General features: G+C 47.4%; 1 protein-coding gene across 1 annotated transcript in view; it reads left to right on the top strand.

Moving 5' to 3' along the window:
- The first annotated feature begins 7,757 nt into the window (after positions 1–7,757).
- The window catches only part of LOC147957263 (uncharacterized), a 28,927-nt gene continuing 10,423 nt past the window's right edge, over positions 7,758–26,261 (top strand). The window contains exon 1 of the mRNA XM_087531623.1: positions 7,758–7,977. Coding sequence (XP_087387749.1) covers positions 7,758–7,977 — 220 coding nt within the window. The remainder of the gene's footprint in view (positions 7,978–26,261) is intronic.

Here is a 26,261-nt window from a genome sequence, read left to right as displayed (position 1 = left end):
GAATCCGTCATGTATATCGCGTCATAATTTCACCACCTTGCGCTCCTTGACGGATCTTCCAATACCGTCATGGATCCATGACGGCCCTTGACCGTCATAGGTGGCACTTAACTAACGTGCTAACAACAACGTTAACGCGCATGCCACATCATCATCTGACATGGCAGCTGACATGGCGGCCCATAGATTCTGGCCCATTGTTTCAGTTCCAGCCCATGCGAGCTTCAGTCCACTCAAAATCTCAGCCCACTTAAAATCTCAGCCCACTAGTTATATTTGTGGCCCAATTAGTAATTTGTAACCCACTAATTATATATAGTCTAGACCAATACCTATTATTTTGTCTGTTAACATTTCAAGCACATACACTTTTTAAGTTTTCTGCTCATATAATTAAATTTAAAAAAATCACATAAACATAAATTATAGCCAAAAGTAAAAATGGAAAATGAAACCCACTAAAAAATTACACAAACACAAATTACAGCCAAGTCAAGCTCGTTGATTTTTTTTTTTGAGAAAGTGTAGTCGTATTCATAGGAAAACAGAGTACAACATCACCCGCGCCGAGCTTTAATTACTTTATTGGGCTACGATCCACCAGATCCACTAAGAGCCATCATCTTCCTCCACGAAAGGACGCCTAGCATGGGATCTCGCCGCCTGAGGTGCCCCTGGATTCAAAAATGCATGGGAGAGGATCACGAGCACGCCGTCGCCTCGGTGTCCATCGCCATCTAGCTCCCGTCAGCGCCGGCCTATAGTATGGATGAGTGGATGTGGAGGGGATCACGAGCTCGTTGCCACCGCAGTACCCATTACAGTGGCGACCTCGAGCACGGCCGTCGAGTATACTGCCGCGCCAGACAAAGTCCCCGAGCCCGTCACACGACCACGAGGGAGCCGCTCGCGCCCTGCAGCGACTCAGGCACAGGACACAGCAACGACACCGGCGCCAGGTCGGCCTTCACGAGCGTCGCCGCCTATATGGACGAGGCCGTCGTCGAGGCGGCATACGCGGCAAGCGCCCTGCAGGCTGCAGCTTCATGGGCACCGGTGGCGGTTGAACGGGAAGCCATCCTGCTGGCGCCGTAGACCACGTTCGCTGTCGTACCATTTGGCCTTTGGTGGCAGCGTCCAGCACGGCGCTGTTCCACGGCGACCGGTCCATGCAGAGCCCTCGGCGGCCCAGCGCGGCAACCGCAACGGGTTCAATGGAGGCCTCGGTGTCGTGGACTCGTTGGGGATATTCTTGCCTTCGGTGAGGGGATGGAGGAAGTTGAGTTGCTGGGAGAAGGGAGATGTGGATTAGGGGATGGAAAAAGGAGGGAGCTGGGAAGATCTGGAAGGATCCACAAGCGGGATGCTCGGCGGAAGAAAGAGGAGAATAAAGGCGATGACTCCTCGTGGGTGGGGAAGAAACAGGAGAGATGGGAACCAGTCCGAGGATTTGACGGCTGCAACTGGCGATCCGTGTGAAGGTAGAGTGAACCAATCAGAAGCCGCGTTTTTCCTCACCCAGGATACATGGAAGCTCAACTAGGAATTTAATGGGCTTTTGTTGACCTCAGCCCAGCAGCGAGGACGGTAGCTCAGATTTTCAACTAATTTTCTTTCTGTTTTGCAAATAACTAAATAAGCACCCTTCTAATGTAGTTTGCAAAAAAAAATATTTATCACATATACCCCAGCACACTTTTTACATCAAGTATACTACATATATTTAAAAGTATTATTTAGTTATTTATCCTAAATAGGTTGAACATTATTATTTCCAGCCATTAGAATACCCAAAGAACACTTTTCGGAATATTTTGATATATTACACATATGGTCTTTCTAAATTTAAAATATATTTTTATCACTGGTAAATATTTTGATATTACTCATATTTTCGAGTGAACATTTGCTAATTTAATTTATGGATTTTAGTTAAATGATTAAACATTTTGTACTAACTCCTGTTAGAATTTTAGCAATTATTGTGTAAGTAACCATCTCAAACTTTTACCACGACCTCTAGGGATCATTTATGACAACATGCGAAGGTTCATGTTTTCCATAATTTGTTTGCATTTTTGGAATTAAAAGACCAACAATCTACATGTTCAGAGTTGAGTCTTGGCACCCTGATGTTTGGAATCTCTTTCCTTTTCTTGGATATGACCCAAACATATACTCGTTAATACAAATATGATTTTTAAAATAATTTTTCCAACTTTTACATGCACTTGCCATTCCAAATTAAATTATATTTGTTAAATGCTTAGATATGCACAAAAATGACTTAAGTATAGAAAACGGATCCAAAAATGTCACATTCTGACATGGATCATGCAATGCTGTGTATTGAGTGTAGAAAAAATATTCAAGGCCAAGGGATGAAGCAACAAGCGTTTCGCCGTCAAACCCGACTCGTTTCCTCTCAAAACAGATATTCTTCTTTGGAGATGGCACGATTTCTAAGCAGCATATGTCACAACTATTGCAAAACCTTCTCATCTTTTCACCATAATCTCGAAGCCAAGCTTCATGTTTTTAAGACATCGTCTGCATTTTTCAGAATAAAAAAAAATCAACAAACTCCATGTTCGGGGGTTGAGTCTGGGCAACCTGATGTTTTGAGCTCCTTTCCTTTTCTTGTATAAGACCCCAAACATAGACTCATTAACACAAATATGATTTTTAAAACCAATTTTGCCAACCTTTTCATGCACTTGCAGTTCAAAATTGAATTATCTATAGAAAAAGGCTTAGAAATACACTAAATGGCTTAAATATAGCAAACAGAGCTTGAAAATGCAAAATTTTGACAAGGATCGTGCAAGGGTGTATATTGAGTGTTGGAAAATAATCAAGGCCAGCGGATAAAAAGCAACAGCCGCTCAGCCTTCAAATTAGTCTCGTTCCCTCCCGAAATCTAGATTCTTACTCAAAGATGAGCCGATTTCGAAGCAGCTTACGTCACAAGTATTGTAAAACCTTATCAATTTTTTACCACGAACTTTAGGTGTCATACAAGGGAAGCATGCCAAGTTCCATTTTTATAGACTTCATTCACATTTTTTAGAATTAAAGAAGTCAGTAAACTCAATGTTTGAGGCCGAGTTTGGCACCCTCATGCTTGTAATTCCCTTCATTTTGTTGTATAAGACACAAACATAGACTCAGTAACAGAAGTAGGATTTTTCAAACCAATTTTGCTTACTTTTTCATGCACTTGCAGTTCAAAATTTGGTTATATTTATTAAATGCCAAGAAATGCATGAAATAACTTAAATATAGCAAACGGACACTGAAAAAATTCAAAATTTTGAGATGGGTCATGTAATGGTGTATGTCAAATGTACACACATTTTAATGTCAGCGGACGAAGCAACGGTCGTTTCGCCTTCGAAACTGACCCGCTCCTTCGCAAAACATAGGTTCTTTCTCGAAGATGGCCGGTTTCTAAGCAGCGCACATTACAACTATTGTGAAACCTTCTCAATTTTTTATGAGAGCCTGTCATAACAGGGCACCATGCCAAGTTCCATGTTTTTCGGACTTCGTTTGCATTTTTCGAGAACTAAAAGATTGCCAACATGTTTTAAAAAATGTTCATCATGCATTGAAAAAAATGAAAATTTTTAGAAATGTTCAGTGTGTTTTTACAAAATGTTCACTTTGCATTAAAATATAATTGTGTAAAATTATCATTATATTTTTACACACATGTTTAACATTTTTAATACATTTCAAAAATTTATTATTATTAAATAATAAATTTTAATACAAGTTCGATAGTTTTCGAACCAGTTGTCGTCAACTTTGTAATAATTGTGTGTTTTCAAAAAATACCATGAAGACATAAAATAATTGCGTGATTTTGGTCTCGACTGAAGATACGCAATTTTACAAAAAAAACACGTTGAACTATTTGAATCCACGCAAAAAAAATTGAATCCACATGAGTTTAGAAAAAGTTCATGTTTACCTCTTCAAGGTATAAAATAAAAAAATAGAATAGAGAATTAAGATACGCAATATTTGTACAATAATAATTATTGTAACTTTTATATATGTGGAAAAAAATTGAAAAAAGGGAAAATTAAACATGAACTTAGACAAACTATACTGAAAGCTAGTAGAAAACCACGTGGCTCACGTACAGGGTGCCCAAAAATATATGATGTGAGCAATAGACAGAAATAGTCTATATAGGTGTATGTAGTACTGAATGTGCAACATTCGTGAAATTTCAGTTGATGAACCGCAACTTAGCTAACATCACGGGCAAGTTTTTTTTTTAGTTGAGCATCGCAGGTAAGTGAGTAACACCTCAATTTACAGGTCCAGCATTCGAACCTGGCTGCCTCACTTTCTTTTGAAGGGATGGTACTTCACTTTTAAGTAGCGATATAAGGCCGAACTAAAAACAACAAGCCATTTAAGGCTGAACTTGTATATAGTACTAATAAAATTAAGGTGGAGTTCTGCCATGCTTGTGCGGTTGTAGGTCAGTGGCAAATGAGCGCACACCTCAGACCTCACCCGAGAGGTCACGTGTTCGATTGCCTCCGCCGGCAACTCAAATTTTTGTTTGTAAATTCAGCAATCGTCGGTGTGGCCCCGGGTCACGAAGTGTCCCAGCCGGACATAGTTTGAGAAAAAAAGTAGAGCCCAATGGCGCACAAGACCGTCAGTTCGGCCGAGCCGGCGACTTCGTAAATGAAAGACAAAACCCTGTGTTTCAGGTGCAGTCAGCCACTCGTGGATTCATGACGGAACCCATGAAGTTCGGCCGAGCCAGTTCACGGCTGTGTAGTGAGAAAATTGGTCCATGACCTAGACCAACCCCATCACGACAACCCACCAGGGTTCAAATCCTGGTGCTCGCATTATTCCTGGATTTATTTCAGGATTTCCGGCGATGCGCTTTCAATGGGAGGAGACGTTCCCGTCGACGACGAAGCGCCTACGGCGACTTCGGAGGTGCTCATAGGGGTAGGGTGAGTGTATGCGCGTGTATATGAGCGCTTGCGTCTGTACTGATGCTAAAAAAAACAACAATAAATCCATGACGGTTTAGACACTGTAAAAATGAAAGACAAAACTCTGTGTTTCAGGTGCAGTCAGCCACTCGTGGATTCATGACGGAACCCATGAAGTTCGGCCGAGCCAGTTCACGGCTGTGTAGTGAGAAAATTGGTCCATGACCTAGACCAACCCCATCACGACAACCCACCAGGGTTCAAATCCTGGTGCTCGCATTATTCCTGGATTTATTTCAGGATTTCCGGCGATGCGCTTTCAATGGGAGGAGACGTTCCCGTCGACGACGAGGCGCCTACGGCGACTTCGTAAATCTCAAGATGATGTGCCGGCTCAGTCTTTCGGAGGTGCTCATAGGGGTAGGGTGTGCGTGTGTGCTTTCATAAGGGTGAGTGTATGCGCGTGTATATGAGCGCTTGCGTCTGTACTGATGCTAAAAAAAACAACAATAAATCCATGACGGTTTAGACACTGTAAAAATGAAAGACAAAACTCTGTGTTTCAGGTGCAGTCAGCCACTCGTGGATTCATGACGGAACCCATGACAGATCTTAGAAAACCGTCATGATGGTTTTTAGGAACGTCATCGGAAATTTGTCATGAATTAACAGATTTCTTGTAGTGAACTTAAAGAGGTTGGACTTTTCAAAAAAAGTAATACACCTTACATTTTAAAACAAAATGAGTATTTCTTTTCAGAATCTCATCAACACCAAGGATGTAGCAAAGCGCGCCCAACCCTTCTAGTACATGATAAGGCTAAAGCCAGTGTACTTACGTCATTGCTTTCCATGAAAGAGAGGCAATCCATGGGTTCAATTTAAGATGCAATTTAGTTGATGTTTATTATGACATTCACTGTTTGAATGCTTCAGTTGCTAAAACCACTTCTTAGAGCATCTCCAGCCGCGCCCCCAACAGCCCCCCAGGCGATTTTGTAGCGCCGGTGGGCGAAAATTGGTCCAGTCGCGTCCCCAGGATCCATTTAGCGCCGGTTTGGGCCGAAATAACAGCCGGCGCACTCGAGCCGAACCCAAGTGCCCGGGGGCCGCCTGGGGCCGGCAGAAGCGAAAAATGGCGTGGGGCCGCTCCGTCAATGAGAGGAGGGCCTTTTCCTGCCGTTTTTTCCCGCATTCCCCCCTCGGCTTCCCGCTCATTCTTCATTCCTCCCGCCAATCTCCTCCTCCTCCTCCCCTACCAGCCGACCGCCATGCTGCCGAAGAAGTACGTGGTCCCTCGCGCCGCGACGGGTGCGACCGCGGCCATCGCTCAGCCGAAGCAGAGGAAGCCGAGGGCGCCACCGTCCAAGCCCCCATGCATGTCCAATGCCGACTGGAAGGCGGAAGTTCAGCGCCGAGAGGCTGTCACCACCTACCAGCGGAACAGGGCCAACGCCAAGAAGGCCCGGGACAGCGCGGCGCTCGCGGCTGCGGCGGTGGTGGAGGCGGAGAGCTCGACCGAACAAGCCGAGGCGGCTTGCGCGGGAGCGTCGGTTCTCCGGCCGGCTTCTCGTCGTCGCTGCAACCCTGGGGCTGCACGCCGTCGCTGGGCTACGCCGACGGTGACACGCACGGCGGGTTCAACCCCAACATCACCTTTCCCCGTGGTCACTCGGCCCAGCGCACGCCTTCGCCCGCGTTCGCCGGCGTGCAGTACCATCTGTACACCTACTCACCGTCGGCCTACGCATCCCCCCCGATGCCCTTTCTCCGTCGTGGCGTGCTGTCCTTCTCACAAGCCTCCACGTCGCATCTCGGCGACACTGACGCGATCGGTACCTCAACGGCGACATTGACGGCGAGCTCGACTACGGCGAGGAGGAGCCGGAGGAGGAGGAGGAGCCAGCACCTGCTCCGGCGAGGAAACGGAAGAAGAAGAAGAAAGGGGGCGGCCAGGACCAGCGAGCCGCGCATCAAGTGGGCATCCAAGGAGAAGGAGAGTCCTGCCGAAGGGTGGAAAGTCATCTGCCTCGACCCGATCACCGGCACGAACCAGAGCATCGACACGTATTGGGAGCGCATCAAGGCCGAGTTCGACGAGCGCAAACTCATCGACCCCTACTTCAAAGGCGTCTACAGCAGCGCGGATCGAAGGCAGTGGCGAACCATTGGGGGCTCATCCAAACGGCATGCAACAAATGGCATGCGATCGTCGAGGAGACCGCGGCTTGCCCGGAGAGCGGTGCTAGCATGGAGGATCAGGTATGGCACGTCGGTCTCCCACTTTTTTTCGCCGTGTGCGCGCCCGCCAACTGTTTGTTCCTCGGCGCAACTGCCGCGGATGTTCACCATGTATCGTCAGGACAGCAGTGACCAAGATTTCCAGTACCTCCACGTCTTCAAGCGTATCGACGAGTGCGAGAAGTGGGCGGATACCCGACGCACCCTCGCCAAGGCCAAGGAGACCTACAAGTCGGACGCGCCAATGCCGGGCGCGGGCGACGGGCACCCGGAAAGCAACAAAGGGGCCAAGAAGGGGAAGCGCGCCGACTCAGCCACCGCGCGAGTGCAAGAGTCCATTGAACATTGCCTTGCCGATGCAAAGGCCTGGGCCACCCTGCGTGTAAAGAAGACCAAGGCGCGATGGTCGGCGTTGATGACGAACAGTGCCGTCAAGCTCGACCTACTCCGGACCAACGTCGCCCCGAAGAAGTAGAACACCGACCTGACTCTCCTGATGGGCGGGGCGGACATGCTCTAAAGCAACAATGATTAGCTCAAGGCATGGTACCTGGCAGAGTGCGGCCTCATCCTGAACCAGCTGCCGTCGACGGCGCCGCCAACTCCCACGCCCACACCGACGCCGCCGCCAAGCCCGAGCGGTGTTGCCTCCACGATGCCCAGCAACATAGAAGCTGCACAGACGCCGCTCAGCACAAAAGCCGCTCCGACGCCGCCAAGCCCGCGCACGCCGACTCCGCCGACGCCGGAGGCCGACCCCGCCGTTTGATGCGTTGCCCACTACTAGGAAAAGGCCTACTAATGGCGCACCGGTTTTGCCTACTAATGGCGCATCACCGGTGCGCCATTAGTAGCACGCCACTAGTAATTTTTACTAATGGCACACCACTGGTGCGCATTAGTATCTGGTATACTAATGGCGCACCATCCAGTGCGCCATTAGTATATAACACCATGCGCCATTAGTGTGCCTCCCAGGGGCCATATTTAACCATGTGCTTTGGCACACTAATGGCGCACTGTGGATAGATGCGCCATTAGTATACTTGGCATACTAATGGCGCACTCTGTCTTGATGCGCCATTAGTATCCTTTGGCATACTAATGGCGCACTCTGTATTGATGCGCCATTAGTATCCTTTGGCATACTAATGGCGCACCTTGTGGTGAAGCGCCATTAGTATGAATATTTGTTTTTTTTTTACTTTTCTGATTTTTGCGCAGGTTACAAAATATATTATTTGATAGAATATAGACAGTAGCACACAGCAACAGTAGATTCATCGAATACAATAGAAGATTAGTCTCCGAATACAATTCATCATATTAGTCTCCGAATTCAAAAGACCGAACAAAGATAAAACATTACAAGTCTCGAGACCGCGAGTATCGAGTTTGTCTTCACATTACAAGTCGATATCAATCATCTAAACTACCATCACATAGAAGAGAGCTGCGGTCATCACGATGAGCATCATCGCGATCAAACTGGTCTTCATCCGGTTCCTCCAACGCTCCCTCCTCTCTCCCGCTAGATAGCGGGCGTATCTAGATTCGGCCTCTGCCCTAGTGGTGTACCCTTTGTAACTGTTACCGCTGAAACGATGAACCTGTCTCCGACACTCCTCCTAGTCGTCGTAGACTCCGGGAACCTTACCCTTGTACACGACATACAACGGCATCTCTATGCACAAGCCAAACAACAGACAATACATACATAAGCAATATATAAGTATGCAACAAAAGGATCGGAAGAGAAAAGCAAGACATTAATAGCACGATTCATGGTCCTACTAATAAATAGCATCGATTACATCTAAGTTGAACGACTGTCCAAACCAAAGAGACATACAATTCATTAAAGTTTAATTACAACATGAGCCAATCAATGTTTCAGAACTACTCATCACTACTTTCGACTCAACTCATGGACAAGAGCGTGGATGAAGCCGCCGTCTGTCGTGATGGTCATGAAATTGCGGGCGTTGTCAGCCTGCATTTGTAGCATTCCGTCTATCTCAATGTTGGACGGTTGATATCTGAGGAAGAACTGCCCCGAGGTATGAAGGACATCTTGATGGATGATGTTCGCAAACTCCGACTGGATGCGAAAGAATTCTTGTCTAATGTCTGCGTCCTGGATTGCCGACAAGCTCGGGGCCCAATCTTTGAGATTATTTGGTAGCAGAAGGTGATGATGGTCCCTTACGATCGCCCGCATGTGATGGAGGGCGTAGTAGGCATCCTTCTGACCGCCAGGCGGCTGCTTGACGCAGCAGAACGTCGTATTGTGGGCGAACACGTGCTTGCCGTACTTACGAACTGCCCTGATGAAGGTGCCTCCAGATTTGGCGTAGCCAGGGAGAACATCATCAAGAACTTTCTTGATATTTGTGTAGTCTATCTTGGAGTTACGGTTTGGGTCGAAATACGTGGCCATGGAATATTTCGGGCTTAAGAGGATGAGTGTGCAATGTGTGTCACTGCACAGAACATGGAATGTTAGAAAAAAAAGAACGATCGAAATCTAAGAAATCATATGTTACGGGGCGGTTAAGGGATGACTTACTCAGGAAAGTAAGGCACAAGGAAGTTATCCTTATCTGGGTTTGCCAGAATGACGTCTTCGAGGTGTGAACTCGCGACTTGGCCGTCCCCAGCGCTGCTCAAGAGCTTGGCACGCATGTAGAAGGGATCGACGATCACGATGTCCGGGGTCTTGTCTCTAATGATCCGCATCTCCATACTGAGCGAAAACAGCCGAACGAAGGTGTAGTGCAGCGGATGAAGGTTGAACATAGCAAAGATGTCATCAAACCGCAGGACGATCGTACCCCCGATGGCGCCATCCACAAAGCCCTTGCCCTCTGGCACCTTGGCCACGAAAACCGGGTATGCTACATCATTCTCTCTGAGACGCCGCTTCTCCAAAGAAAAACACTGTCGTGCAGACTCCGCATAGCACCGGTTGCAGCACTGAGCATATTTGCCGGTAGCATCGCCCTACCCGCCACATGCACCCTCCTTGAGATATCCTTAGGTGAAGGTGGCCCGTCCTGAGCACGGATCCTACTCGGTGCCGGCTGGCTCGCACCGGCGGCCTTTTTAGTCGGCCGTTTCCGGCCCTTCTTCTTGATCTGTTGTAATGGGACCGAGTTCTGCTCACAGACCGCCTTCTTGAGTGTGTTGGGGCTGATAATATTTGGCACCTCCGCTATCTGAGCCTCGGTGAAGGCGGCAGCTAGAGGCGTCTCTTGAGAACTGAACGCCAGACGACGCCTGTTGCAATTGGGTTTCTCCGTCGTACCAGCTAGATCGCGGTCGTCTTGTTTGGGTTCTTGAGTAGGAGGCCCGCAGAACTCGTCACCGTACCCATGTTCGGCAAAGTACTTATCGACGTTGGTAAATGTACCATCGTCGTTGTCGTTGTCGTCCGGATCCTGTGCCATATGCATGTCCGGATCCTGTGCCATAGGGATGTCCGGCATGTCCGGTAGCGTTGCGGCGTTCTTGCCATGGCTTGGCGCCGGCACGACTGGCGGTCTTGTCTGTGGGGTGGTGTCCCCCGCCCCCAAACGAATCTGGCTCTTCGGCCAAAGCAGAGGCCAACTTACGCAGGCGCTGAGGGTCATCTCATCTTCTTCGTCGGCCCCAGTGGGTCGAATCGGAGGTAACAGCTCGTCGCAGCCTGGCAGCACCCGAACCACTTCAACCCTATACATTGTGGGTGGCATCGGATTACCGTGGAACACGGGGTTGCCCGGTTGAACGATTCTGCCCTTGGCGACATCGACCAACTCGCCGCCCACGAAGTGCAGGAGAGTGCAAGGAACGTTAGCGGCGCCCTGCGAAAACATGTAGGGCGTTAGGGATGCCCAGTCAAAGGCAAGGAGATGAAGTCCTCGGCCGAGAGGCTTAGTTACCGTGATGCCGTCGAGCTCGGCTAATGTCGAGGCACCGCCAACGGCGGGCGTGCAACTGACGGAGGGGCCGCTTGCTGGCGAGGTGGCGGCCGGCGTACACCCGGGTGCATTAAGCTCCAATGCCGGCGTCAGAGACACCAATACCGCCGCCGTCGGAGAGACCAATGGCGTCGCCGCCGTAGACACCAATACCGCCGCCGCCGGAGACACCAATGGCGCCGCCTGCGCGTTGTGTGAGTTGCTGGCCGTGAAGCTGGGAATCGGGGGCGGCCCCTATTGGCCACCCGCAATCCACGTCGTTATCCCATGAATCAAGGTAGGCATAATGCCGGTAAGCGTCGATCCCAGTTGTTGTTGCACTTGCTCTTGGACCATCTCCGGAATCCGCGCCACTTGCACCTTGAGTGCTTCAACCTCGCGCGACTGGCTTTCCGAGCTGGTCTTTTTCTCCTTTCGCCCACCAGCGCCATAGTATGATGACCATTTTGTGGACAAGCCTTTGCCGGCCACACGACCAGCTGACGTCGGCTTATTGAGCTTATCCCTGTTTTTCATTACGTTCAATGCCCTATTCAAAGGGGTGTCGAAAGGGGAGCTCTGAGACGACCCCACGCTACTGCTTTCTTTGTCCTGCGGAAGGAACGTGAACCATTTAGAAATATTGGGGATTAATTAGAATGCAACCATATGGAGCTAATTACGCGGGGGTGTATTCCTTACCAGAACAAGCTCAAGCTCCTTGGTCTTCGGATCCGTGGTAAGCTCCTTTGTTACCGGGTCCTCCTTGTACCGGGCCTTGAGAAAGTTCCTGGTCTGCTTGTCACTGTATTTCTCGAAGCGGGGCGGTAGGCCTTGCTCGGCACGCTCCGCGTCCTCCTTGTCCCATACAGGCTCCGCCACTCTGTAACCGCCGGGACCGAGTTGGTGGACCCCTATGTTCAACTGCCGCATTTCTTTCCCCCACTGACTTTATTCGGAGGTTGCGGGGCTCCCGCATTTGATCTTGAACTCCTTGTAGTCATCTTCGCTCATCAAAGGATATTTCGCCTTGATCTTCTCATAACTATCACCTTTATCAATCATTGCCTTCACCGTGCTTTTCCAAGTAGACAGGGTCGTGCTCATCGTCGTGAGGGCGGCACCGTTCACTTTATTACCCGAGAGGCGTGTGTTTGCGAACTCAGCGGGGAACTTGTATCATTTGTGCAGCTTCGTGAAGAGGAGGCTGCGCAAATTCCCTCGGTCCTTATGCCTTAGGTTCTCGGTGTTGATCGAGGCGGTGCTCCGGAGAATGCACTCGAACTGAATCGAGTACCCCTTGACTACGTGTTTGGGCGCCGTCGGATGCCCGTCGGAGTTCACTTCAGTAAATTCCTCCCTGATGATGCCGAGCACGTTCGGGCGCCGGTCCTTCCGTTGCCTCTTCGGTTGGCTGCCATCTGTGCATGCGCCGCCATCATCAGTGGTGGTATCCGCGGCGCCATCATCAGTGGTGTCATCCTTGACGCCACTAGGGGTTTTGTAGTCAGGATCGGTGTCTTCCGCGGCGTCCTCATAGTGGTGAGGTTCTTCCTCCAACTCCTGGGACAGCTCCCAGAATTGCTTGCCGCCCGAACCGCCGGCCTCATCGTTGTGGGCCATGTTTCTCTCTAAATAGGAAAAAAGTTTGGTCAAAAAGTTGGTTATTGTCAAGGAACAAGATCATGGTCTCATCATTTAGGGTTTGTCGACACCGAGGCATCCTAAAAGCTAAGCTTTTATCATTTAGGGTTTGTCGACGCCGAGGCACCCTAAAAGCCTAAGCGTACATCATTTAGGTTCTTATCGACACCGAGGCACCCTATAGAAGCCAAGGTTTCATCATTTAGGGTTTGTCGACGCCGAGGCACCCTAAATGCTAAGTTAAGTTTTCATCATTTAGGGTTTATCGATGCCGAGGCACCCTAGGTTGGGCCTAATCACTTGGCACTAATCACTTGGCTCTATTGCCACCTATGCAGCAAGAATGGCGGGGCAGTTGATCCTACTTAACTAAGTACTAAGATACCCCAGCCCATGCATTAGTCGCAAGTACCCCATATGTCCTATTTTTAGCAAAGTCATGCTAAAATTCACGGAAAATTTCAGCATGACCTTTGCTGAAAATAGGACATATGGAGTACCCGAATTTGCCGGAGCGGAAGTTAATCGACATTCCGGCAAACTCAAGGGCCTCTTGGGAGACCTGCAATATCATTATCCCCGCGTAATGAAGTCGCCAATGGGTTATTTCAGAAGATCACAAGTAGCATCATCACAAGTACAACATCATCTATAGCTTTATATTAACAAAGCATCAGCACATATACAAAAGACCACTTATGCCAACAGTATGGTTTATATCAAATTCAGAGTTAGAAACAGGAAAAACCGGTGCTGCAAAGTCTACTGGACACAATTTACATCTATTAGTACGGGATGTCCTAACTAATTTCAAGTGTTCACAGGTGAACTTGTACCATGGATGAGCCTAGTGCTTCATTAGTTAACTGAACAGAGATAATAGGGCATAACACCATACATAAAGTGATGAGCATACATACTACTGTCCAAGCAAATTAACTGAATAGTATTGTGTCAAGTTCAGTTTGAAAATTCAGTTACTGCTTGAGTGATTTGACACCAAAAATTACTCCCAAAAATTACAATGATTGTATATTGACTGCATATATTCACTGTACAGGACTGGATTCAGTCAAGAAAACCTGTCAATTTCTGTTCACTGCATATATTCACTATACAGGCTGTCAAGTTCTATTTCAGCTCAAGAATGACACACTCAACTTCATTGCTTCAACCACATGGACAACAGAGCAAATGTTGGAAGTTGACAATATACTTCAGATTCACACATGCTCCCCTAATTATTTTGTCTGTATCTTTAGATTATCTACTTTAGGCACAATCATACACAATTCTGACTAATTCATCACTGTAGGCTAGCATGAAACACACTCCTCCAAAAAAGCCTAAAATTCCACTATTATTGCCTGTAAAAAGGCCTAATATCCACTAGTATTGCCTCTAAAAAAGCCTTAAAAGTCCACTATTGTTGACAATCAAAATATGATCTGAACTGTAAGGAGTTAACTGAAAAATGAGTGGTTGTTGGCATGAGGGAGTAAACTGATTGTTGGCACAAAAATATTGGTTCTGCAAACATGAAAACAGTCACAAAAATAATGCACTTGGTTTGTGTTGAGTTTTTGCTTTCAGGGATTGGTTTGTGTTGAGTTGATAACCTAAAGGTTCGGCAGTTTGAATCTCCTTTAGCTAGTTTGAATCCATGGACTACCCTGTTAGATTGGGACTGAAGATAGGTACCTGCTTATCTTTCTATTCCGTCACCAACAGTGGCTTTTCCAAGAATAATATCCCTGCATGAACATAGGTGAGAGGTTAACTAACTGCCTCAAAGGCATAATCAATGCATCAGCTCGAAGAAATAATGCGATTGACACGTCAAAACTATGACAGAAATGTAAATTGATGGCAACTACGACATGGCAAGAAAGAACTCATATGTAGTGATGGCAGAATGTATGAATTTGCCACGGCAAAATTTGGTTCTCCCTAAAAACAAAATGGAAAAATTGTGGTGGAACGAATCTAAATTTGCCATTCACTGCATATTGGAAATTGCCCTAGAATACCCCTACCAGTTCTGAACCAGATCGAAAACTACATATCACAAAAATACCATGGTACAGAATGGTGGTGAAATTTTCCATGACATTTCTACTAGTGCACTAGGTCATGGCATGTCATCTGTACTAGTCTACTGGGTCATGGGATGCAATTTGGGGTGAGAAAACTAAACACAAAATTCAGATGTGCCTCTACTGGGTCATGGCACATCAATTTACAGATAATCAAACTAACAAAAATGAAAAAAAGACGGGGGGTTGAGGATGTTGCCACCAGCAGTGGAAAAGGAGGAAGGAGGAGGCCCTCCCCAATCTTGCAACCATAGACTACCACGGTCGAGGGGAGGGAGGGAATGGGGAATGGTGGAGAGAGGGAGGAAGGAGGAAGGAGGAGAGGTACCTGGTCACCGGAGGGGTTGGGGTCAGGGTCGGGGTCCGAGCTCGTCCGGTTCCTCGCTCGCCGCGGTCGAAGGAGAGCAGGGGGCCGGTGGCGGAGGACGGCAGGGGCAGGCGGGGTGGAGGGAGCACCTTGGTTGGGGCGGAGCGGCGAGGGCGACGGGGCGACGGAGCGGCGAGGGCGACGGGGCGACGGAGCGGCGAAGGCGACGGACGGGAGGATGAGGCGCGGCGGACGGCGGCGGTCGAAACCCTAGGCGGTCGCTCGCTCGCTTCTTGGGTTGGGTTGGGGGTGGGTCGATCGATGGGGATCTGGTGGCGAGGGAGAGAGGGTCGAAGGAGATAGCTAGGGGGAAGCTTACTAATGGCACACCAGACCTCGGTGTGCCATTAGAAATCTTTCTTTTAGATAGCAATGGCGCATCCCGCAGCGGTGCGCCATTAGAAATCTTTTTTTAGATAGCAATGGTGCACCCCGCAGCGGTGCGCCATTAGAAATCTTTTTTTTAGATAGCAATGGCGCACCCCACAGCGGTGCGCCATTAAAAAAATTTTATTACAGTTCGAGCACAGGTTATATTGCACCTAACCCAATCCACATTAGAACCCGCCCACTAGCCCGACTAGTCAGCACACAGCACACACACCATGAGGTCCTGGGTTCGATTCCCAGGCTTCGCAATATTTTTTTTTGCATTTTAACTGTTGTTTGATATTTATTTGTGTTTAAATATGTTCAAACTTGTTTAAATCATAACAGTAACTATTTTTATAAAAACAGTAATAATTTTGTAAAAAATATATTCAAACTTGTTACTTGAAAATATCATCGGCGGCGGCGGTGGAGCGGGGGAGGGTGCGGGGGTTGCCCGTTGGCGGCGGTGGAGCGGGCAAGGGTGCGGGGGGCTGGGTGCTCGTCGGCGGCGGTGGAGGGGGATCGAGATCGAGTGTCCTCATGAATTCAAAAAGTGCCCGTGAAATTTAAAAATATTCATGATATCAAAAAGTGCCCATGAAATACAATCAAGAAATGAAGACTACGGTTTAAATACAATCGATCTTAGCTAGCTATCTGTTCACAATCTTCTTGCCTTTCTTTTTCGCAAATGGAGTTCTTCTGTGGAACGGACGTCCTTTAGGTAGGGTGGTCCTGCTTCTTCTTGTGGTGTGTGCTACTACTTCATCGTCGTTGTCATGTTCGATCTTCGGGTCGCCGTACTTGTCGAAGTCTTGCTCATTGGCTACTCCATCCATCCCGATGATCTTCCTTTTGCCTCTCCTCACGACAACACGACTGGGCTTTGACGGGTCGGTAATGAAGAAGCATTGGTCCACTTGGGAAGCCAGTGCCCATGGCTCATTTTTCGCAGTGACGTTCGCGCCCGTGGTCTTGGATTTGGCTTCGAGTATAACCATGGTGGTGAAATACCGGTCTTCTTTTAGGACGCTCTTGGCCCATCTGACACGGAACATCGGGACCTTCTCTCCAGCGTAGCTCAGCTCCCAGATCTCCTCGATCCTTCCGTAGTATCTGTCCTTGTCGTTACCGGTGTAGGATTCCATCATTACCCCGGAGTTATGATAACCATCGCTCTTCATGTCCTTGTCCTCGGTGTAGAATGTGTAGCCGTTGATATCGTACGCCTCATAGGTCATCAGGTTGTGCTCGGCGCCCTGTGACAAGGCGAATATGAGTTGTTCTTCCGCGGAAGAATCCTCATGTAAAGGGTACGACAGAAGCTTCTGCTTGAACCAACGCGTGAAACATGAGTTGTGCTCTTTGATTATATCTCCGTCCGTCCTCTGTTGGCCTCGGTCATTGTACGTCTTCTCAATAAAGGTTTTGTGCTCTACCACCCAAGGATCGACCACGTCTATGTGTTGTAGCGCGACTAGGTTTGCTCTTTCAAAGTCGGCGAGTCGACCCTCGAAGTCGACATGCATTTCGCGGCGACCCTCACGGTGACCCCATCCAGCGAGCCTGCCGAGGTGCCTGTTGACGGGCAGACCAACGGGGTTCTCGATGCCTAGATAATTCGTGCAGTAGGAGATGCACTCTTCGGTCAGAAAGCCCCTGGCTATACTTCCCTCTAGAGGTGACATGTTGCGAATGTATCCTTTGATGACACCATTCATCCTTTCGAACGGCATCATGCTGTGCAGGAACGTCGGCCCGAGTTGGATGATATCCTCCATGATATGGACCAGCAGACGCACCATAACGTCGAAGAATGCGGGCGGGAAGTACATATCAAGCTCGCATAGTATCACCACGATCTCTTCCTGTAGCCTTCTGAGTTGCCTCACGCCAATCGACTTCCCAGAGATGACGTCGAAAAAGTTGCATAGGCCAAATAGCGTTTCACGGTCGTGCGCGTCCATGATCCCATGGATTGCAACTGGAAGTATCTGCGTCATCAGCACGTGACAGTCATGAGACTTCATCCAGCTGAACTTCTGCTTCGCTGGGTCTAGGTATCTGCTTATCTTCCCCGCGTAATCGTAAGGAAGTTTTACTCCTACGAGGCAGGTGAAAAACTGCTCGATCTCCTCCTGACTTAGAGTGAAGCACGCGGGAGGGTAGTCACTTCCGGTCTTCTTGGCCTTTTTGCCTTTGTGACGAGTTTCTGTGTCCTGCTTCGCCTCATCATCATCATCATCATCATCATCATTAGCGTGAAGCTCCTGCCTGATGCCCATTGATTTCAAGTCTGCCCTTGCTTTCGGCCCATCTTTGGTCCTCTCTGGCATGTTGAGCAGGGTACCAAGCAGACTCTCGCACAAGTTCTTCGTGATATGCATGGCATCAAGGCTGTGTGGCACACGGTGGATCTTCCAGTACGGCATGTCCCAGAAAACAGACCTCGTTTTCCATACCTTCAGCAGCGGCTCTGGCGCCTTTCGCTTCTTTCCCGGCTCTGGCACCTTTTGCTTCTTTCCCGGCAGTGGGCAATCTTTCCAATTTTTCAACAACTGTCTATTTCCTCGCCGCTCCTCGTACGCGGGCATTTTCGGGGTTCGATTTCACCATCGAACAGATCCTTGCGTTTCCTCCACGGGTCATCGTCGCGAAGCCACCTTCGATGTCCCATGAACACGGTTTTCGAAGATCCGAGATCTCTATCTAGCTGGCGATACGTTGTGTCATCCATGCACCTTACACATCCAGAAAATCCGTGGACTACCTTGTTGGGTTTCGTAGTAATTTCAAAAAAATTCCTACGCACACGCAAGATCATGGTGATGCATAGCAACGAGAGGGGAGAGTGCTGTCTACGTACCCACACAGACCGACTGCGGAAGCGATGACACAACGTAGAGGAAGTAGTCGTACGTCTTCACGATCCAACCGATCAAGCACCGAAACTACGGCACCTCCGAGTTCGAGCACACGTTCAGCTTGATGACGATCCCCGGACTCCGATCCAGCAAAGTGTCGGGGAAGAGTTCCATCAGCACGACGGCGTGGTGACGATCTTGATGCACTACAGCAGCAGGGCTTCGCCTAAACCCCGCTACAGTATTATCGAGGAATATGGTGGCTGGGGGCACCGCACACGGCTATGGAATAGATCACGTGGATCAACTTGTGTGTTTCTGGGGTGCCTGTGCATCAGTATATAAAGGACTAGAGGGGGGAGGCTGGCCGGCCATAGGAGGCGCGCCAGGAGAGTCCTACTCCCTCTCGGAGTAGGATTCCCCCCAATCCTAGTTGGAATAGGACTCCTTGAGGGGGGAAAGAGAGAGAGGGGGGCCGGCCACCTCTCCTAGTCCTAATAGGACTAGGGGAAGGGGGAGGCACGCGACCACCTTGGGCTGCCCCTTTCTCCTTTCCACTAAGGCCCATCAAGGCCCATATGGTTCCCGGGGGGTTCCGGTAACCTCCCGGTACTCCGGTAAAATCCTGATTTCACCCGGAACACTTCCGATATCCAAACATAGGCTTCCAGTATATCAATCTTTATGTCTCGACCATTTTGAGACTCCCCGTCATGTCCGTGATCACATCCGGGACTCCGAACAACCTTCGGTACATCAAAATGCATAAACTCATAATATAACTGTCATCGTAACCTTAAGCGTGCGGACCCTACGGGTTCGAGAACAATGTAGACATGACCGAGACACGTCTCCGGTCAATAACCAATAGCGGGACCTGGATGCCCATATTGGCTCCTACATATTCTACGAAGATCTTTATCGGTCAGACCGCATAACAACATACGTTGTTCCCTTTGTCATCGGTATGTTACTTGCCCGAGATTCGATCGTCGGTATCCAATACCTAGTTCAATCTCGTTACCGGCAAGTCTCTTTACTCGTTCTGTAATACATCATCTCGCAACCAACTCATTAGTTGCAATGCTTGCAAGGCTTATGTGATGTGCATTACCGAGAGGGCCCAGAGATACCTCTCCGACAATCGGAGTGACAAAACCTAATCTCGAAATACGCCAACCCAACATGTACCTTTGGAGACACCTGTAGTACTCCTTTATAATCACCCAGTTACGTTGTGACGTTTGGTAGTACCCAAAGTGTCCTCCGGTAAACGGGAGTTGCATAATCTCATAGTTATAGGAACATGTATAAGTCATGAAGAAAGCAATAGCAACATACTAAACGATCGGGTGCTAAGCTAATGGAATGGGTCATGTCAATCAGATCATTCTCTTAATGATGTGATCCCGTTAATCAAATAACAACTCATTGTTCATGGTTAGGAAACATAACCATCTTTGATTAACGAGCTAGTCAAGTAGAGGCATACTAGTGACACTTTGTTTGTCTATGTATTCACACATGTATTATGTTTCCGGTTAATACAATTCTAGCATGAATAATAAATATTTATCATGATTATAAGGAAATAAATAATAACTTTATTATTGCCTCTAGGGCATATTTCCTTCAGTCTCCCACTTGCACTAGATTCAATAATCTAGATTACACCGTAATGATTCTAACACCCATGGAGCCTTGGTGCTGATCATGTTTTGCTCGTGGAAGAGGCTTAGTCAATGGGTCTGCAACATTCAGATCCGTATGTATCTTGCAAATCTCTATGTCTCCCACCTGGACTAGATCCCGGATGGAATTGAAGCATCTCTTGATGTGCTTGGTTCTCTTGTGAAATCTGGATTCCTTTGCCAAGGCAATTGCACCAGTATTGTCACAAAAGATTTTCATTGGACCCGATGCACTAGGTATGACACCTAGATCGGATATGAACTCCTTCATCCAGACTCCTTCGTTCGCTGCTTCCGAAGCAGCTATGTACTCCGCTTCACATGTGGATCCCGCTACGACGCTTTGTTTAGAACTGCACCAACTGACAGCTCCACCGTTTAATGTAAACACGTATCCGGTTTGCGATTTAGAATCGTCCGGATCAGTGTCAAAGCTTGCATCAACGTAACCTTTTACGATGAGCTCTTTGTCACCTCCATATACGAGAAACATATCCTTAGTCCTTTTCAGGTATTTCAGGATGTTCTTGACCGCTATCCAGTGATCCATTCCTGGATTACTTTGGTACCTCCCTGCTAGACTTATAGCAAGGCACACATCGGGTCTGGTACACAGCATTGCATACATGATAGATCCTATGGCTGATGCATAGGGAACATCTTTCATATTCTCTCTATCTTCTACAGTGGTCGGGCATTGAGTCTTACTCAACTTCACACCTTGTAACATAGGCAAGAATCCTTTCTTTGCTTGATCCATTTTGAACTTCTTCAAAATCTTGTCAAGGTATGTGCTTTGTGAAAGTCCAATTAAGCGTCTTGATCTATCTCTATAGATCTTTATGCCTAATATGTAAGCAGCTTCACCGAGATCTTTCATTGAAAAACTCTTCTTCAAGTATCCCTTTATGCTATCCAGAAATTCTATATCATTTCCAATTAGTAATATGTCATCCACATATAATATCAGAAATGCTACAGAGCTCCCACTCACTTTCTTGTAAATACAGGCTTCTCCGAAAGTCTGTATAAAACCAAATGCTTTGATCACACTATCAAAGCGTTTATTCCAACTCCGAGAGGCTTGCACCAGTCCATAAATGGATCGCTGGAGCTTGCACACTTTGTTAGCTCCTTTTGGATCGACAAAACCTTCTGGTTGCATCATATACAACTCTTCTTCCAGAAATCCATTCAGGAATGCAGTTTTGACATCCATTTGCCAAATTTCATAATCATAAAATGCGGCAATTGCTAACATGATTTGGATGGACTTAAGCATCCCTACGGGTGAGAAGGTCTCATCGTAGTCAATCCCTTGAACTTGCCGAAAACCTTTCGCGACAAGTCGAGCTTTGTAGACAGTAACATTACCATCAGCGTCAGTCTTCTTCTTAAAGATCCATTTATTCTCAATTGCTTGCCGATCAACGGGCAAGTCAACCAAAGTCCATACTTTGTTCTCATACATGGATCCCATCTCAGATTTCATGGCTTCAAGCCACTTTGCGGAATCTGGGCTCACCATCGCTTCTTCATAGTTCGTAGGTTCATCATGATCTAGTAGCATGATTTCCAGAACAGGATTACCGTACCACTCTGGCGCGGATCTTACTCTGGTTGATCTACGAGGTTTAGTAGTATCTTGATCTGAAGTTTCATGACTATCATCATTAGCTTCCTCTCTTATTGGTGTAGGTGTCGCAGAAACAGTTTTCTGTGATGTACTACTTTCCAATAAAGGAGTAGGTACAGTTACCTCGTCAAGTTCTACTTTCCTCCCACTCACTTCTTTCGAGAGAAACTCCTTCTCTAGAAAGGATCCATTCTTAGCAACGAATGTTTTGCCTTCGGATCTGTGATAGAAGGTGTACCCAACAGTCTCCTTTGGATATCCTATGAAGACACATTTCTCCGATTTGGGTTCGAGCTTATCAGGTTGAAGCTTTTTCACATAAGCATCGCAGCCCCAAACTTTAAGAAACGACAACTTTGGTTTCTTGCCAAACCACAGTTCATAAGGCGTCGTCTCAACGGATTTTGATGGTGCCCTATTTAACGTGAATGCGGCCGTTTCTAGAGCGTATCCCCAAAACGATAGCGGTAAATCAGTAAGAGACATCATAGATCGCACCATATCTAGTAAAGTACGATTACGACGTTCGGACACACCATTACGCTGTGGTGTTCCGGGTGGCGTGAGTTGCGAAACTATTCCACAATTTTTCAAATGTACACCAAACTCGTAACTCAAATATTCTCCTCCACGATCAGATCGTAGAAACTTTATTTTCTTGTTACGATGATTTTCAACTTCACTCTGAAATTCTTTGAACTTTTCAAATGTTTCAGACTTATGTTTCATTAAGTAGATATACCCATATCTGCTTAAGTCATCTGTGAAGGTGAGAAAATAACGATATCCGCCATGAGCCTCAATATTCATCGGACCACATACATCGGTATGTATGATCTCCAACAAATCTGTTGCTCTCTCCATAGTACCGGAGAATGGTGTTTTAGTCATCTTGCCCATGAGGCACGGTTCGCAAGTACCAAGTGATTCATAATCAAGTGGTTCCAAAAGTCCATCAGTATGGAGTTTCTTCATGCGCTTTACACCGATATGACCTAAACGGCAGTGCCACAAATAAGTTGCACTTTCATTATCAACTCTGCATCTTTTGGCTTCAACATTATGAATATGTGTATCACTACTATCGAGATTCATCAAAAATAGACCATTTTTCAAAGGTGCATGACCATAAAAGATATTACTCATATAAATAGAACAACCATTATTCTCTGATTTAAATTAATAACCGTCTCGCATCAAATAAGATCCAGATATAATGTTCATGCTCAACGCTGGCACCAAATAACAATTATTTAGGTCTAATATTAATCCCGAAGGTAGATGTAGAGGTAGCGTGCCGACCGCGATCACATCGACTTTGGAACCGTTTCCTACGCGCATCGTCACCTCGTCCTTTGCCAGTGCCCGCTTATTCCGTAGTCCCTGTTTCGAGTTGCAAATATTAGCAACAGAACCAGTATCAAATACTCAGGTGCTACTGCGAGCTCTAGTAAGGTAGACATCAATAACATGTATATCACATATACCTTTCTTGCCATCCTTCTTATCCGCCAAATACTTGGGGTAGTTCCGCTTCCAGTGACCAGTCTGCTTGCAGTAGAAGCACTCAGTTTCAGGCTTAGGTCCAGACTTGGGTTTCTTCTCCTGAGCAGCAACTTGCTTGCTGTTCTTCTTGAAGTTCCCCTTCTTCTTCCCTTTGCCCTTTTTCTTGAAACTAGTGGTCTTGTTAACCATCAACACTTGATGCTCCTTCTTGATTTCTACCTCCGCAACTTCTAGCATTGCGAAGAGCTCGGGAATAGTCTTATTCATCCCTTGCATATTATAGTTCATCACGAAGCTCTTGTAGCTTGGTGGCAGCGATTGGAGAATTCTGTCAATGACGCAATCATCCGGAAGATTAACTCCCAATTGAATCAAGTGATTATTATACCCAGACATTTTGAGTATATGCTCACTGACAGAACTGTTCTCCTCCATCTTGCAGCTATAGAACTTATTGGAGACTTCATATCTCTCAATCCGGGCATTTGCTTGAAATATTAACTTCAACTCCTGGAACATCTCATATGCTCCATGACGTTCAAAACGTCGTTGAAGTCCCGATTCTAAGCTGTAAAGCATGGCACACTGAACTATCGAGTAGTCATCAGCTTTGCTCTGCCAGACGTTCATAACATCTGGTGTTGCTCCAGCAGCAGGCCTGGCACCCAGCGGTGCTTCCAGGACGTAATTCTTCTGTGCAGCAATGAGGATAATCCTCAAGTTACGGACCCGGCCAGTCCGTGTAATTGCTACCATCATCTTTCAACTTTGCTTTCTCAAGGAACGCATTAAAATTCAACGGAACAACAGCACGAGCTATCTATCTACAATCAACATAAACAAGCAAGATACTATCAGGGACTAAGTTCATGATAAATTTAAGTTCAATTAATCATATTACTTAAGAACTCCCACTTAGATAGACATCCCTCTAATCTTCTAAGTGATCACGTGATCCAAATCAACTAAACCATAACCGATCATCACGTGAGATGGAGTAGTTTTCAATGGTGAACATCGTTATGTTGATCATATCTACTATATGATTCACGCTCGACCTTTCGGTCTCCGTGTTCCGAGGCCATATCTGCATATGCTAGGCTCGTCAAGTTTAACCTGAGTATTCTGCGTGTGCAAAAACTGGCTTGCACCCGTTGTAGATGGACGTAGAGCTTATCACACCCGATCATCACGTGGTGTCTGGGCACGACGAACTTTGGCAACGGTGCATACTCAGGGAGAACACTTCTTGATAATTTAGTGAGAGATCATCTTATAATGCTACCGTCAATCAAAGCAAGATAAGATGCATAAAAAGATAAAAATCACATGCAATCAATATAAGTGATATGATATGGCCATCATCATCTTGTGCTTGTGATCTCCATCTCCGAAGCACCGTCGTGATCACCATCGTCACCGGTGCGACACCTTGATCTCCATCGTAGCATCGTTGTCGTCTCGCCAATCTTATGCTTCCACGACTATCACTACCGCTTAGTAATAAAGTAAAGCATTACATCGCGATTGCATTGCATACAATAAAGCGACAACCATATGTCTCCTGCCAGTTGCCGATAACTCGGTTACAAAACATGATCATCTCATACAATAAAAATCAGCATCATGTCTTGACCATATCACATCACAACATGCCCTGCAAAAACAAGTTAGACGTCCTCTACTTTGTTGTTGCAAGTTTTACGTGGCTGCTACGGGCTTAAGCAAGAACCAATCTCACCTACGCATCAAAACCATAACGATAGTTTGTCAAATAGACTCCGTTTTAACCTTCGCAAGGACCGGGCGTAGCCACACTTGGTTCAACTAAAGTTGGAGAGACAGTCGCCCGCAAGCCACCTGTGTGCAAAGCACGTCGGGGGAACCAGTCTCGCGTAAGCGTACGCGTAATGTTGGTCCGGGTCGTCTCGTCCAACAATACCGCCGAACCAAAGTATGACATGCTGGTAGGCAGTATGACTTATATCGCCCACAACTCACTTGTGTTCTACTCGTGCATATAACATCAACATAAATAACCTAGGCTCGGATGCCACTGTTGGGTTTCGTAGTAATTTCAAAAAATTTCCTACGCACACGCAAGATCATGGTGATGCATAGCAACGAGAGGGGAGAGTGCTATCTACGTACCCATGCAGACCGACTGCGGAAGCGATGACACAACGTAGAGGAAGTAGTCATACGTCTTCACGATCCAACCGATCAAGCACCGAAACTACGGCACCTCCGAGTTCGAGCACACGTTCAGCTCGATGACGATCCCCGGACTCCGATCCAGCAAAGTGTCGGGGAAGAGTTCCGTCAGCATGACGGCGTGGTGACGATCTTGATGCACTACAGCAGCAGGGCTTCGCTTAAACTCCGCTACAGTATTATCGAGGAATATGGTGGCGGGGGGCACCGCACACGGCTAAGGAATAGATCACATGGATCAACTTGTGTGTTTCTGGGGTGCCTCTGCCTCAGTATATAAAGGACTAGAGGGGGGGAGGCTGGCCGGCCATAGGAGGCGCGCCAGGAGAGTCCTACTCCCTCTGGGAGTAGGATTCCCCCCCCCCAATCCTAGTTGGAATAGGACTCCTTGAGGGGGGAAAGAGAGAGAGGGGGGCCGGCCACCTCTCCTAGTCCTAATAGGACTAGGGGAAGGGGGGAGGCGCGCGGCCACCTTGGGCTGCCCCTTTCTCCTTTCCACTAAGGCCCATCAAGGCCCATATGGTTCCCGGGGGGTTCCGGTAACCTCCCGGTACTCCGGTAAAATCCCGATTTCACCCGGAACACTTCCGATATCCAAACATAGGCTTCCAATATATCAATCTTTACGTCTCGACCATTTCGAGACTCCTCGTCATGTCCGTGATCATATCCGGGACTCCGAACAACCTTCGGTACATCAAAATGCATAAACTCAT

This window comes from Triticum urartu, chromosome 7A, assembly GCF_056163025.1.
Source record: "Triticum urartu cultivar PI428250 chromosome 7A, HENAU_Tu73, whole genome shotgun sequence".
Taxonomy (NCBI): Eukaryota; Viridiplantae; Streptophyta; class Magnoliopsida; order Poales; family Poaceae; genus Triticum; species Triticum urartu.
Note: the sequence above shows the minus strand (reverse complement) of the source record. Positions and strands in the feature narration are given on the sequence as shown.